Here is a 14,307-nt window from a genome sequence, read left to right as displayed (position 1 = left end):
TGGAATTATTTGCATCTCACTGACTATCTCCTCTTACTGGTAATATTGAATGGTTCTCTTTGCCAGTGGTAAAGCACAATTGTGTGTCTTTAATCCCTGCTGTAATAGTAATGGGAGCTCCCACAAATATTTAACTGTTTTTATATTGTTACGCCTTAGTTTATTTGACCTAATTGGATAAATATATATTTTAAGCCTTAAAACTTCAGATGACCTTCTGTTTGTTTTATTTTGGCAGATTTCTCTGTTTATTTGAGGTAATTGGTATAAACGTGGTAGTATCCTGTTTTCCATTTACTTTCTTGGTCTGGCTGTAAATTGTGTTTAGCACATAAATGTATTAACATTGGCTAATCATGCCAGTTGGAATAAAGGAAGGCAGTTGTTTGCGGTGTTCCATTTTTTCAGTTGGTTGCTTTCATGTGGGCTGACGTGATGATATTTGGTTGCTGCAGTGGCACTTCGTGGAAATTTACAAATCGTTACTGTGCTGGCTGCTGACTACTTGTCTATTATTATTTAGCCTTATTGGGAACTTGGCCTGTAACTTTCAAACACTTTCTTTTTTTTTGGTAGGACTTTAGTTTTTAAACTGGCAATCACAAATGTTACAAAAATGGTATGCAGGTTATTCCATTAGTCAACTTTGGAAATATGGGCTATTTGAATTCTGTGAAACATTCCAAAATAACCAGTTTTTGTTTTTGTCAGCGGAAAGGAAAAAAGTAATACAGAGGAGGTATTTGGATTTATTTTAATTCATGATGTATTAAGCACACTGCCTTTTCCTTCATTCATGTTTAAAAGAAAAAAAGTCCAAACTGTCTTTTTTTGTTTGTCATGTTAAAGACTTCAGTAGAACTCCAGGTCATGGAGCTAGACAGGATTGTAAGCGGATTATTTTTGCAATTACTGAAAAAAATTGGTAGTTGAATAAGTTTTCAAAACTTCAGGCTTCTCTCTGAGGTAGTAAGCTGAGACCAGCCATCTGGTAGGCAACTGAAGTGCAGGTGAGGAGAAGGTGGTTAGCAGTTTAATCAAAGGCATCCTCCATCTCCTTCTCACTACTGCATCACTGGAATAAGACTAGTGGATTGTAGTCAAAAGATGCAGCAGACGGTGCCTGTGGAATCTACTTCCAACTTAGGGAATCATTACCTTCCAAACACTTTATTTTCAATAAAGACTCATCCTTTGACCATTCTTAAAATCAAACCTAAACTGATAATAAACTGACAAGATAATGAATTGTATCTATAGTCCTAATCTTAAGTAGGGCTTTCTTAAAATCCCACAGTTGTATTTTGTGTTTAAAAGCTAAACATTCTTGTTTTTATGGTTACAGCTGAATGAACTATTGGCCCTGTCTATATATCCCTGCACTCAGAAGTGCTTCTCTGCTATAAAAGTGGGTTTTTGTTTAGCTTGTAATCCATTATCAGCAAGGGTTACACATATGGGTACTATCGCCCACAGGAAGAGGGACTCCAGCCCTCAGTAGACAGTCCAGGCCGGAGTTCTATACTCAGGCCACGCCTGCTAGTAGGCTAGCAATGCCTTACATTGCTTTGGAGGGGGGTTAGAGGGACAATGGTTTTGTGAATGACAGAGCTGTAGTGCTAAGGAGAACAATGGATTTGCCTTCGCTCGGCCGATGTTCCGGTGCTCCAGATCTCTCAGTGATGCATCGACCCCTCTAGATTCTTGTCAGAGGTGGCCTGACCAAAAACTATCTAACATGTGTATGAAGTTTAAAACACACCTGACCAGAGACCAAGCTACCTGTGGGGTGGTCAGCAAGAGGGGTGGGTGTTTTTGGTGTAAAAGGAGTAAAACTTTGTGGGGCTTGTTGTGAACAGTCAAATACCTTTTTAATAAAATGTTAATGGGAAGTTGTGTGCTGCTTGGCAGGATTTCTAATTGACAGGCAGATAACAGGTGGTTAGAATGCATATAGGTGTAAACAAATCCACTCACTGGCTGATAATTAAAATCTTGAAATATGATTTTCAGTTACTTAAAGTCAACTAACTTTTTGCTGGAGTTTGATTGATTGGTTGAATCGCCTCATCACACTCAATTTCTTAAGGTGGCCACCCACCATACAATAAAATTATCCAATTTTACAGTAATTCGATAAAAACGATCATATCTCTCAAAATAATCGAAAGCTTTTTTTCATTCGACTGAAAAATCCGATCGGATTTCCTGTTTTTTTTTCTATTCAAATCGATCCGGAATGCCAGATATTTCTCTTCAATCTTTCAATAGATTGTATGGTGTGCGTTGGATTGTTTATTAATATACACACCCTAGCAATTTTCTCAGCGTTACCAATCATTTTTATCATAATTGGGAAAAGATTGAACATAGGTGTGTGGTACATTGGTCATATTTTTGAAATGTTACAATCAGTCAATCAATTGATTGCAATTCTTAAATTGAACAGATATTTTAAAAATTGTATGGTGTGTGGCCACCTTTAGAGGTCTGTTACTGCAGTTGAGCGATTTCTCTGTCATACTTTGTGGCTATGTTTCTGCTTGGCTAAGATCTGGGACACACTGTCTCTCTCTGTAATATAACCAGTTAAAAATCTACTAAAGAGATCTGCTCATATTGGTTTTGACAGATGTGCAGAGAGGCCCCAACAGATATAAGCAATTTACATTTCCTGCATCCATCAGACTAAATTAGCTGTTTTGGCTAAGCTTGACTTTGAAGCTTTCCTTTCAGTGGTTCACCATACTATAGGGTCCAATTCATTAAGCTACCCTAATGCAGTAATATGCATGTATAGCTGAACTATCCTAATCTTATGTAATACTGCTACTTATCACTAACACATCTGTAATAAGAATTATCCTGATATTTCATTTTTTTATACTCTTCGCATAAACCAGAATACTAGATCTGTAAAAATATCCTGGCAGTTTATTATTTATATTGCAGCATTATCTGCTGTACATCTTAGGTGCTGTACATCTTAGGTGCGACCTACTGGGTTTTTAAATTGTAAGCTTGTTAACTCACTCACTGTCTGTCTGTGCATTGTGCATTTGTAGCAGAAAAGAATAATGAATAAATACTCTATTTTTTACAGATTTTCCTCCACCACCACCTCCTCCACCAGAAGACACAGGCCATCTTTCCCATCCATCTCCTGTTGGGAACTTTCCACTTCCACCTGTCCCTGACGAGGCAATGTTCAATGTTCAGGTAAATATTTGAAACCGATTTTAAAACTTTACTGTGTTGGGAGACAGAGCAAACCTTTTGGCAATGGCATGTATTGATGCGCCATCCGGGAGGAATTGGCTACATGTGCAATATCTGTAGGGTTCATAGTGCAAAAATAGAAAAGATGAGCAAAAAAAGTCAATGGCCTCAACGGTTTAGGTCAGTGACATATTGCATAAATTCTAGGTTAGATAGGTGAGAATCATTAAAGTACATTCGAGATAAACTTTTACTCATTGCATAATTGTGTTCCTTTTATATAGTTTATGGGGCATTCCTCCAGCCAAATACTTTTTTGTTTTGTTTTAATACGCTAATTCCATATAAACTAAACAAGCCTCGCCCACAGGTCTTTCAGAGTGCTTTGGCACTGTAGCAAGGGCTTATGGGAGCTCAGTCTGGGCAGGAGGAGGTGGTTACTAGCCAGAGATTTCAGAGGCAGAGGGGAGGAGGAGAGGGGACTGAATTTGTCACATTACACACAGGCAAGCTGATAGCATCTCCAGGCCTCAGCCTGTGACAAACCGAACATGGCTGCCCTCATTGTATCACAGGAATAAATAATCATAAACTATTGGAGCTGTTTGCAGCTAGATTTGCTGTGTAAACTATCTAAACTTTAGAAAAGATATATAGACCAGTTACTTGCTATATTTAGTTTTTCATCTCGGATCCGCTTTTAGTCTACATGTCTGTGCAATATCTTATATGACAAATGAGCTCATCTCTATCCTAACCAAAGAGTGACATAATTTTATGTTGGCTAAAATTGAATTAGCAAGAATAAATGGCATAGCAAATAATCACTCTTGCCAAGGTTATGTGGGTAGGTGTAGTAAGGATAGCCCCTTCAACTACTAATGAAAGTTCTTGTGTGAACCATCTCTAACTTTAGTGTCTGATACACACCATGCAATTTCCCATCAGATTGGCTGGTTGAATTGATTTGTGACTAATTTCCGATTGCTTTTCAATTGGATTTTGTATAGAAGAAAACAGAAAATTGATCAGAAAACCACTCGGAAATCGGATCAGACCTGTCAAACAACTGATTTTACCCATTTATCTGATGGGAAATTGCATGGAGTGTACCAGGCATAACCGCAATTTGGATAAGGGTTCAAGAGGTAGTCATCGACACTGCTGGAACACTGATTTCCCCACCTGTGACCCTTTTTTGTTTGTTTGTTCCTGCAAAACACATATAGTTGGTAGTACTTGAGGACTGGGTTGGAAAGCCTTGGCTTAGATAACAAAATAGAAATTACTTTTTCAATTTATTTGCTATTGCTTTGCACACATATAATCCATTAAGACTTACTGTGTTTCATAGAACCATGGAGCTTTCTCAAGCTTTATATGTTTGTGTAAAACTTAGTCAAGATGGGATAAAAGTATCATTTTAGTATCCTTTAACTTTACAGATCTCTAAACCAGAGAATTTTTGCTTGACTGGAGGGAATGGATATTTTTGGATAGGCTTGTAGAAACACTGTAATATGGCACTGTCCACAGCAGGAACACAAGTCTATGTAAACGAGGTGCTTTCTGGACCTTGAACAGGGGACCATAGAGACAAAATTTAGTATAAATAATGGCAGATATTTTATGAACAAATATAAAATATACCTTCATACATCAGCTCTTGGTCTGCTTTAAAGCACACCACCAAAGTGAGAGGAGCACATTCATTTTGTTGTAGACAATGCAAATTGCTTTGCTATCCTGCTAATCCTCTGCCTCTAAAGCCCAATCTACACGATACGATGCTTTGTACAAATCGATTACGATTCTATTTACGATTCGATTAAATCCGACATGTCCGATCGGATTTCGATTCGATGCAATTCGATTTGCCATTGTTTTGCAATGGCAAATCGAATGAATCGAATCCCAATCGGACATATGGATTTAATCAAATCGTAAATAGAATCGTAATCGAATTGTACAAAGAATCGTATCGTGTAGATTGGGCTTAATACTTTTAGCTATAGACCCTGAACAAGCATATGCAGATCAGGTGTGCTGGCCCAAGTCTGACCCGATTAGCAACATGCTTGTTTCAGGTGTGTGATTCAGACACTACTGCAACCAAAGAAATCAGCAGGACTGTCAGGCAACTGGTATTTAAAATAAAATAAATATGGCAGCCCCCTTATCCTTTTGACTTCAGGTTCCCTTTAAGTGCCATGTTTTTAGAGCGAGGGTGTGTGGTATTCTCATGTATTTCAAATGCCATGTATTAATGTACCCCTAAATTGGGAGCTTGAAGCATGACTGGCATGATTTGTGAATGGCTATAGAGGATGAACATTTAATTCAGCTGTCTATTGCTTATATTATAAAGCTTTCAGTAACAGCAGGATTGTGAGCATGTCTAGTCAGTGGTTGCTCATGTAAACCTGTTTTATGCAAGGCGCATACACACCATGGATAGCTGCAGAACACACTGAACTTACGGAGGAGCAGTATGAAGTGATACTTGCAAGGCTGGCTTTCAGATTTTGGTTAGAAATACAGTAGTTTTATTCCTATTTCTTTTTTCTTCACTTTCTCCCCACATAGTGAGGAACCTTACATTTGTAAAGGAAAATGTTTTATTCACCTTTAATACAGTTGTGAGTTAACATAACAATTTTATAGTCCCAGGGACTTTAAATAATCAATTGTGGTGGGGCTTGGCTTAGCCACTTAATGGAATGGCCACGCGAGTCCTCAGCTCCCAACACCAGGCTCAAAAAAAGGCACACACAGACCAAAGGAGACCCCCACACAGCCCCTTGCAACTTACCCGAAAAGCGGAATGCTTCTATCAAACAGGGAAGATGAGCGGAAAAAGGCAGCTGCTGTTCTCAACGCAAAGTGACAGAGTTCTTTAGCCTGGACACTCGCAACGCCCAGCAAGGTAAAGATGGCGCTAGGGACTGGGACAGAGGCGCACTCCTGCAGCAAGAGGGGAAAACTCCTTGAAAAGCCCCAACCACCCAATTGTTGTCAACAGCCACTGGAATATCAAAGGACACTGATTCTGTAGACATATGTAAGTGAGCAGCCTCTCACTTGACGTCGTCCTCCCCCACAAATTTACCGGGTAAATAACCGCAACCATCATGAGCACAAAGGGCACAACAGAGCTAGACTTTGACTCACCAGATCTCTTCCCCACCTCAAACACAGTTACGGACACCATCTTAAAGGACAAGCTTATGTCACTAAAAACGCATTACAGAGAGATTTCTCCAAAGTCACTTCAGACCTTTAGAAAACAATAGATATAGGTGATCCTATGGATCACATCGAAGAGAAAATGGATAAATATGCAGTTGCTCATAACAAGCTAGTTGATGCACATAATGACCTTGAGGGTGAAGTCAGGTGGCTTAAAGAAAAAAAACTAGTGGTTTAGGAAGATTGCTCAAGGCACATCATCAGTAAATTTAAAAGGAAATCTGAAATGGTGGGGAAATGCTAAACTCAAATCTTATGCCTTGCATCTATTCAAAACCCTGCTGCCACTGAAGCCAGAATCTGATTTCCTAATAGACAGGATCCGCAGGATACCCAAACCCAGATCAACTACTGACAATGTCTTGGCACAAATTAATTTCTTTCACATTAAAGAAAAACGGATGGCTCAAATGAGAAAAGCCCCAGCTCTCCCTGAAAATTAGTCAGATTCAATTATTTGCAGACATATCTGCAGTCACAGCAGGGCTAAGGAAAAACTTTGAAGAAGGGTCCAAACAACTGAGAGCTGCAGGAATACAATTCTAGTGGGGTCTTTTCACTAAACTTCTGATGAACAGGAAGGGAAAAACTTTCTGCTAAACAGCTGGACGATGTAATGAAACGTCTGAAACGTAGGGCAACTGATGTTTGCGCAACTGGGCAACTAATCCGCGCAGATCCTCTCCTGCCCACTACGTAGCGGAGTGGGAAACTGTTAATTCAAATAAAAAGAGCCCCAACCGAAGCTCTAGATCATCTTCTCTCTCCAGAATAGTAGTAGCAATAGGGTACCATGTTAGCCCTCAGTAAAAGCAAGAGGTTTTGATTTAGGATGATACCATTTATTGGCTAACAATTTATTGGCTGTCAATAAATGGTATCATCCTGATTCAACACTTTTTGCATGTCTTTCCAGAAAGGGAGAGTAACCTGCTCTGTTGCATAACGCCTGTCCACATGTTACTGCAATTCTGGGTTCCATATAGTCCATTCTCTTTATTTGTCTCTGAACCTCTACATGGTTGTATCTAATTCTCTCTTTTAAAAATAAGTTATAACTGCTAAGGCAGACCTATTATGTGCACATGAAATGCACTTTAACGCAGTGTAATCTCCTAAATGCACTCATCCTAGGTTCCCCCATATATGTAAAGCTTCATCCCCTGTAAAAAAAAAAAAAAAAGAAAAAAAGAAAGGGGGGGGGGGATTGGGGGGTTGATAGCCATATCCAATACAGTAACCTTTTCTCTACTAAAATAGTACATTGACCCACAAAGTTGTTTCATTATTTTAGTAACAGAAATTAAACATAAAATACTTACTTTGGTTAACTTACATTCTCCAAATGAGAACCAAATGGCGTTTTTACGAAAGTAATTCAATTGACTAAGAAAATGCAAACAGAGAACCTGCTACTGTTAGGAAATTTTAATGCCATAGGCATTCCTAAATCATGTACAATGAACCCTAAGAGCGCTCCATCTAAATCTATACAAATAGTGTAGGTGTCTGGAGAGGTCTACATGCAGGGAAAAGAGATTACTCATATTTCTCTAATGTACATGCATCCTACTCCCACATCGATCTAATCTTCTCAGACTGCTACTACAAAAATTCTAGACCGCCTCCATAGGCAATATAACTTAAGCAATTAATGACTGTTGTAAGGTGTCCTACCTACCTCCCATGGAGGCTTTCCCCAATATTACTGAACAAGCCCTCCTCTGCCCTACATCTATATAAAAACCTTAGGGGATACTTTCAACAAAATACACCAGGCATGTCTTCCCTAACCCTATTGAATATCCATAAGGATTTAATTAGAAGCACATCCATTGCCCTATACTCTGAGTTACAGATTGCCCAGCAAGCTCATGGTGAACCAGAATGCCTAGGAGTGTGTAAGGAGTTGAGAGACCAAAAAGCCTCCTTACTAATATGATATGAAATACTGAAGTCTGCGTTCTAAACACAGAATGTATTTGCTATTCAGGTTAGAGGGAGATCTGGTGTGTCCCACAGTGCTCTGCTGAATATGCAAATCATCTTTGTTTTCCCTCATCACTAAACAAACCTCCAGAACCACTGGAATGAAATGGTGTGTCAGCTTGTTAATATTACAGAGCCAAACTAATCCAACATGCATACAAACTGTTTTGGATTGGTTGATCCTAATTAGTGCATGGCATGGATTAATATATCTCTATGGGGAAGAACTTTAAACATCCAGAGTTATAGATAGCCCAGGAATCTAATGGTGAACCAGAACTGCTAGGAGTATGTAAGGAACTTGGAGACCAAAAAGTCTTCTTACTAAGATGATATGAAAAACAGAAGTTTGCCTTCTTAGAACAGTTTTCATATCATCTAAACTAAAGAAAGAAAAACTGAAACAAATGCACAATTTGCTTACACAAATTTCCTACTTAGAGCAGTTCCATAAAAGTTCTCCATCTCTCTCAACTCTTCAGAATTTGAATCATTGCAGACATGAACTCCAATCCCTACTAACAATGGCATTTAAAGCTCAATGGTTAAAGCTCATTCCAAATTCCACATTCAAGGCAATAAAGATGATGCACTGTTAGCCAGGCAAATAATTCAAAAGAAAATCGTATGTATAAGCCAAAAGCTCTAGACAACAGATTTGCTGAAGATTATGGATCTTTGTATAACTTCCTCATTTGTATATATTTCCCCATTACAACACAACCAAATTCTGAATCCATCAATGATTTTTTACACAAAATAACGATACCTTCTGCATCACATGATCAATTATCTAAACTAAATCATCCAGTTATGACAAGCAGCTATAAAATATCTCAAACTTCCAAAATCACCTGGTCCTGAAAGGTTAATTAACAAATATTACCATCAGTTTAGCTGAATCCCTCCCTTAATCTCTCCCCATCTTGTAAAAGTCTCCGCTTAAAGGGAAGGTTCAAGCAAAATAAAAAAATGAGTTTCATTTACCTGGGGCTTCTACCAGCCCCATGCAACCATCCTGTGCCCTCGTAGTCACTCACTGCTGCTCCAGTCCCCCGCTGGCAGCTTGCTGACCTCGGAGGTCGGCGGGCCGCATTGCGTACATTTTTACGCATTCCCGCTAGTGCAGGAACATTAACACATACATTTTTACGCGTTACTGGTTTAATGCGTACATTTTTACGCATTGAACCAGCAATGCGTAAAAATGTATGTGTTAATTGCGTAAAAATGTACGCAATGCGGCCCGCCGACCTCCGAGGTCGGCAAGCTGCCAGCAGGGGACTGGAGCAGCAGTGAGTGACTACGAGGGCACAGGATGGCTGCATGGGGCTGGTAGAAGCCCCAGGTAAGTGAAACTCATTTTTTTATTTTGCTTGGACCTTCCCTTTAAGAAGAAAGTATTAAACAGGAGTCACTACTGGGTAGCTACTGCCCTTGAACAATCTTAGTTTTGGCTCACAAATCCTGAAGAGAGAAAATAGGATAAATGGAAAACTTTTACGCCAACAAAAACACAAAAAAACTCCTAGGGGTCTGCCCTTCACATTCCTACTGATAAATCTTTAATGCCACTACACATGCATGGAAATCATATCACTCCTCCCAATCAGAGGGTAAAACCACCTCGATTTTTCATACTCCTTTACATTGGCTTCAAGAAATCATCCCAGATATAGACCTAACGTTGTAGCTTGACTTGGGTATCAAAAAGATATTAGTACATAAGTTTAATCTTACATGGAGGAGAGCAAAGTTAAAACTTAATCTTTTAACCACTAGCCGCATTTGCGGCAGCATATCTATGCTCCGCAGGAAGACTGTTAACGTCTCAGGGGCGTATATATTCATCTATTGCCGCCACTTGCTCCTGCCCATATTCTCTCTGATGATTGTTAGAGGTAAGATCAATGAATGGGAACACAGTTCCCTGTGTCAATTATCACTGTCATCAATGAGATGCCTGCGTCATTATAATAAACAAAGTTACATTTGCGCACATTACTTCCTGTTTGTATACTATTAGTATGCGGCAGGAAGAAAATGTGTGAGGACATCTTGTGGCCAAATAGTAAAATTACACCTACATACATTTATTTCAAGAAAAAAAGACCTACACATAATTTAAAATTAACTCCTTACTCCCACACACTCCTATAAATACCCAAAGAAAACTTTTGCATTAAAAAATAAAGATAATTGAAAAAAATACAAATATAGTTACAATACATAAATAGTTAACTTTTTTTAATATGTATGTCAAGAGGGTTAATTACTGTTATTTTTGAAAATATGGGCTTGTAAATAGTGATGGGCGCAAAACTGAAAAAATTCACCTTTGTTTCCAGATACAGTATTGGCACTATACATTGTGATAGGGACATAATTTAAATGGGCAAATAAAATGTGAGTTTTAATTATGGTAGCATGTATTATTTTTAAACTATAATGGCGGAAAACTGAGAAATAATAATTTTTTCCCCATTTTTTTTTTTATTCTTATTCCCATTAAAATGCATTTAGATTAAATTAATTCTTAGCAAAATGTACCACCCAAAGAAAACCTAATTGGTGGTCGAAAAAAACAAGATATAGATCATTTTGTTGTGATAAGTAGTGATTAAGTAATTGGTGAATTAATAGAGGAGCGCTGAAAGGGGAAAATCGCTCTGGTCCATAAGGGGTAAAAAAAAAAAACCTCAGTGGTGAAGTGGTTAATAAATATTGGATAAAAATGAGGATGGTGCTGATACTAATAATACTGTGACTAGAAAGTGCAGTAGATTAGAGAATTTGTCTAAGTAATTAACCTCAACTCACACTGCCATGTAAACTTGGCCCCCCTACACAACACCATACATGTTTCACCCCCTCAAATGCCAGAGTGCCTAGTGCTAAAGTGCACATCTATATATCTAAAACATTCAACACATCAAATAACAGCTTAGTCAGCAGCCAACCGTTGAAGCTGACTGACGTCTCTTTTATAGTAATGTGCAGGGGGAGGAGTGGGGTGTGATATGACATCATCTAGGTCACCACCCCTCTGCTCCTTTAGGACTGGATCCCCCTGCTGTCAATCAGCAAATTGTGCTAATTAGAATTCAAATCTATGCTCACACGTCCTCCCATTATGTCCTTAATACGGTTGTCTATTTATAAACCTATGCTGCACTTCCCCATCAAGTTTCTGCATTGCCACTCCATGAAAGAGAACAATACAATTCAGCAATGGGAGAAAATATTAAATATTAACCCTGGTAATGGGAGAAAGCAATGTTCTGGGCCACCAATGCCACTAACTGTGTGACAAACTGGGAGCTAGCTCAAAAAATTGTGCTGCATTGGTACTTTAGACCAGATAAATCCAGTAAATTCTTAACTGACAATTCTGACGAGTGCTGGCATCTATATAGGAAGAACGATACTCTATTTCACATATGGTGGGCTTTTCCATTTGTCAAGTCCTTTTGGCACAAAGTTTCCTCCTTGTTATTCAAGGTCACAAACTTCAGCATAGACTTCTCCAGATATAGCACTTCTAAATCTCCGTATACGCTCTCTCCCTACCCTATACAGACACATAACTGCCAACATTTTGCTTGCAGCCAAATAGCTATTTCAAGTTCATGGAGGCAACCAAAACTACCTTGGAAGAGGTAGCAAAGATTGTATCTACTAACTGCAAATATGAAATAACATTTCATTATAGCATGCACTGTTCGCTCAGGCAAAACCACAATAAAAAAAATGGCAGCATTGGCTCACCTATAAAGAAAATTTGTTGGTTGATACCAGATACAAATATCAGCAAGTAGAACTGCCTAATGCTTTTGGACAAAGGTAACCTAATGTAAGTCCTAATCTTTCCCAAATATCACCCACTTAGACTTCTCAACTTTTTTTCTTCCTTCTAATTGGTTTAAGAATGCCTAGTATCCTTTTAGAACACTGTCCTAAACTCACACGGTACCTTGTTCATTTTATTACAAACTGTCACTTCCTCTCCTGCCTGTAGTAGCCAATTACGTATACCTCTTTTCTTGAAGGAAACCAGGAAGGGAACACAAAGGCTGCCATATAGCGATCTACTTTTACAAATGCTAGTTTCATGGATGACAGGCTGATCTTTTGCTACATATCAGTATTAAAATCAGTACTAAATATTGATAACATTTATGCATACAGTTTGGGTCACATCCTTTTGACACCGTCAGCTGCCAATTCTGATAACTCCATTTAATTATAACCAGAAGGTTGGATTTTCAAATTGTTGTATGAGTTCTCTGCCCCTTCTCCCCTGTTGCTGCCTGTGCTTCTTTAGAGAAGACAAGACCGGCACAATGCTAGTATTCTCTTGTCTGGCCAACTTTCTCTGCACTTTAGTTGCTGTGCTTTTCCTGATTTTTATTTATTTTTCATTATTTATTTGTAAGCTTAAATGAATCAGAAAGCAAGGGAGATGAGAACACGCAACACAGATGTTTTCTAAACTCTTGTGAAATTGTGTAATTGTAACTTTGGGGCACATTTTGGGACTACAAAATAGAATGAGGCTACATAACAGTGGAACATTGCGTTGTAATGCAATGTTAGTCACAACGCAGCATTAAAGCGCAAAAAAAGGTGGTAACGCACATAAATGCTGCCTAAATGTCTCATACAGTAGGTAGGTAACAGTAGGTAACGCAACAGTGCGTTACGTTAATGCTACATGTTACAATGCGACGCTAACATCGCACTGTGAATGTTCCATAGGATTAGCATTGCAGTGCAGTAAGCTGCGTTATAAGACTTTATAATGCAGCTGCGCAACATCCCACTGTGAATAAGCCCTCAATCCTTTTTTTTTTGTTTGTTTATATGATGGACTTTTACTCTTTCTAACTTATGCAGTGGGCGAAAAAGCATAGAAAATGGAAACTAGTCTCTATGCACTTTAAACATAAATGTGCCTTTTTAAAAACAAGGAATTTGCAGTTATGCAGCTTTAAAGAACAACTATTATTAACAACTTTATTTTTAATACTGTATATTGGGGCACGCCTCACCACTGGTGCTAGGAGCAATACATTTCTATACACAGTTCTTCCTCTGCTTTAAAGTGGGATTGCCAGCCACAAAAAAAAAAATCTAATTCCATTTACCCACTGCTCTGTGTTTATTATGTAGCCTTAAACCTTTACCTGCATTGCAAGCACTCATATCTAATCAGATATGTTTCTGCTGTAATAAATCTTATCTCAGTCAGCCTGGCTCTATTTTAGTCATCGCCGATGGAGAGAGGGAGGCTTGTCATCTCCCCTCCCACATTCCTGCTCTTCACTGGTTGGCTGAAGGCAGTTTAGTGTGAAGCTGAAATACGATCAATGCCTGTGCTTTCATGAGTTTACAAAGCAAGCTAGCTATGACAGAGCAGATTCTAGGAGAAAACAAGAGTAAGGGAGGAAATGACATCAGGATTGGCTTTAGTCAGAGGGAATAAAAAAAATGGAAACTGCCAGAAACAGAATTCTCTTTATTTACTACATAAAATTCACTGAAATCAAAATGTGGACATTGCAATACATCTGTTATGTAAGTAGAACAAGTACTTATCTACTTATATATGTGTTTTTTTTTCCTGGCATAATATGGCTGACCTTGCTGCTTTAAAATCATCCTTCACTCCTTACAAAGGCCCATTATCAATGTGACTGAACCATTTCATACACAGGGGGTTGCCATGACTGCTCACTTTATGCCTTTATAACCATTTCCACACGTCTTACTGTTGTGGAAACGGGGTGAAAAGATTTTGAGCAAAGTGAATTGTATAGTCCTGGCTCCTGACAACATTACTTTTTAAGA

The 14,307-nt window shown here is 38.6% G+C and overlaps 1 protein-coding gene across 6 annotated transcripts in view; it reads left to right on the top strand.

Annotated features, from left to right (window-relative positions):
- Positions 1-14,307, top strand: part of LPP (LIM domain containing preferred translocation partner in lipoma) — a 419,710-nt gene that overhangs the window by 210,280 nt on the left and 195,123 nt on the right. For all 6 annotated transcript variants that reach the window (XM_068281218.1, XM_068281216.1, XM_068281219.1 and 3 more), the window contains one exon: positions 3,104-3,219. In XM_068281218.1, the coding sequence (XP_068137319.1) occupies positions 3,104-3,219 (116 nt within the window). The remainder of the gene's footprint in view (positions 1-3,103; positions 3,220-14,307) is intronic.

The sequence above is a fragment of the Hyperolius riggenbachi genome, chromosome 4 (assembly GCF_040937935.1).
Source record: "Hyperolius riggenbachi isolate aHypRig1 chromosome 4, aHypRig1.pri, whole genome shotgun sequence".
NCBI lineage: Eukaryota > Metazoa > Chordata > Amphibia > Anura > Hyperoliidae > Hyperolius > Hyperolius riggenbachi.
The sequence above is the reverse complement of the archived record's forward strand: the minus strand, read 5'-3'. Positions and strand labels throughout refer to the sequence as shown.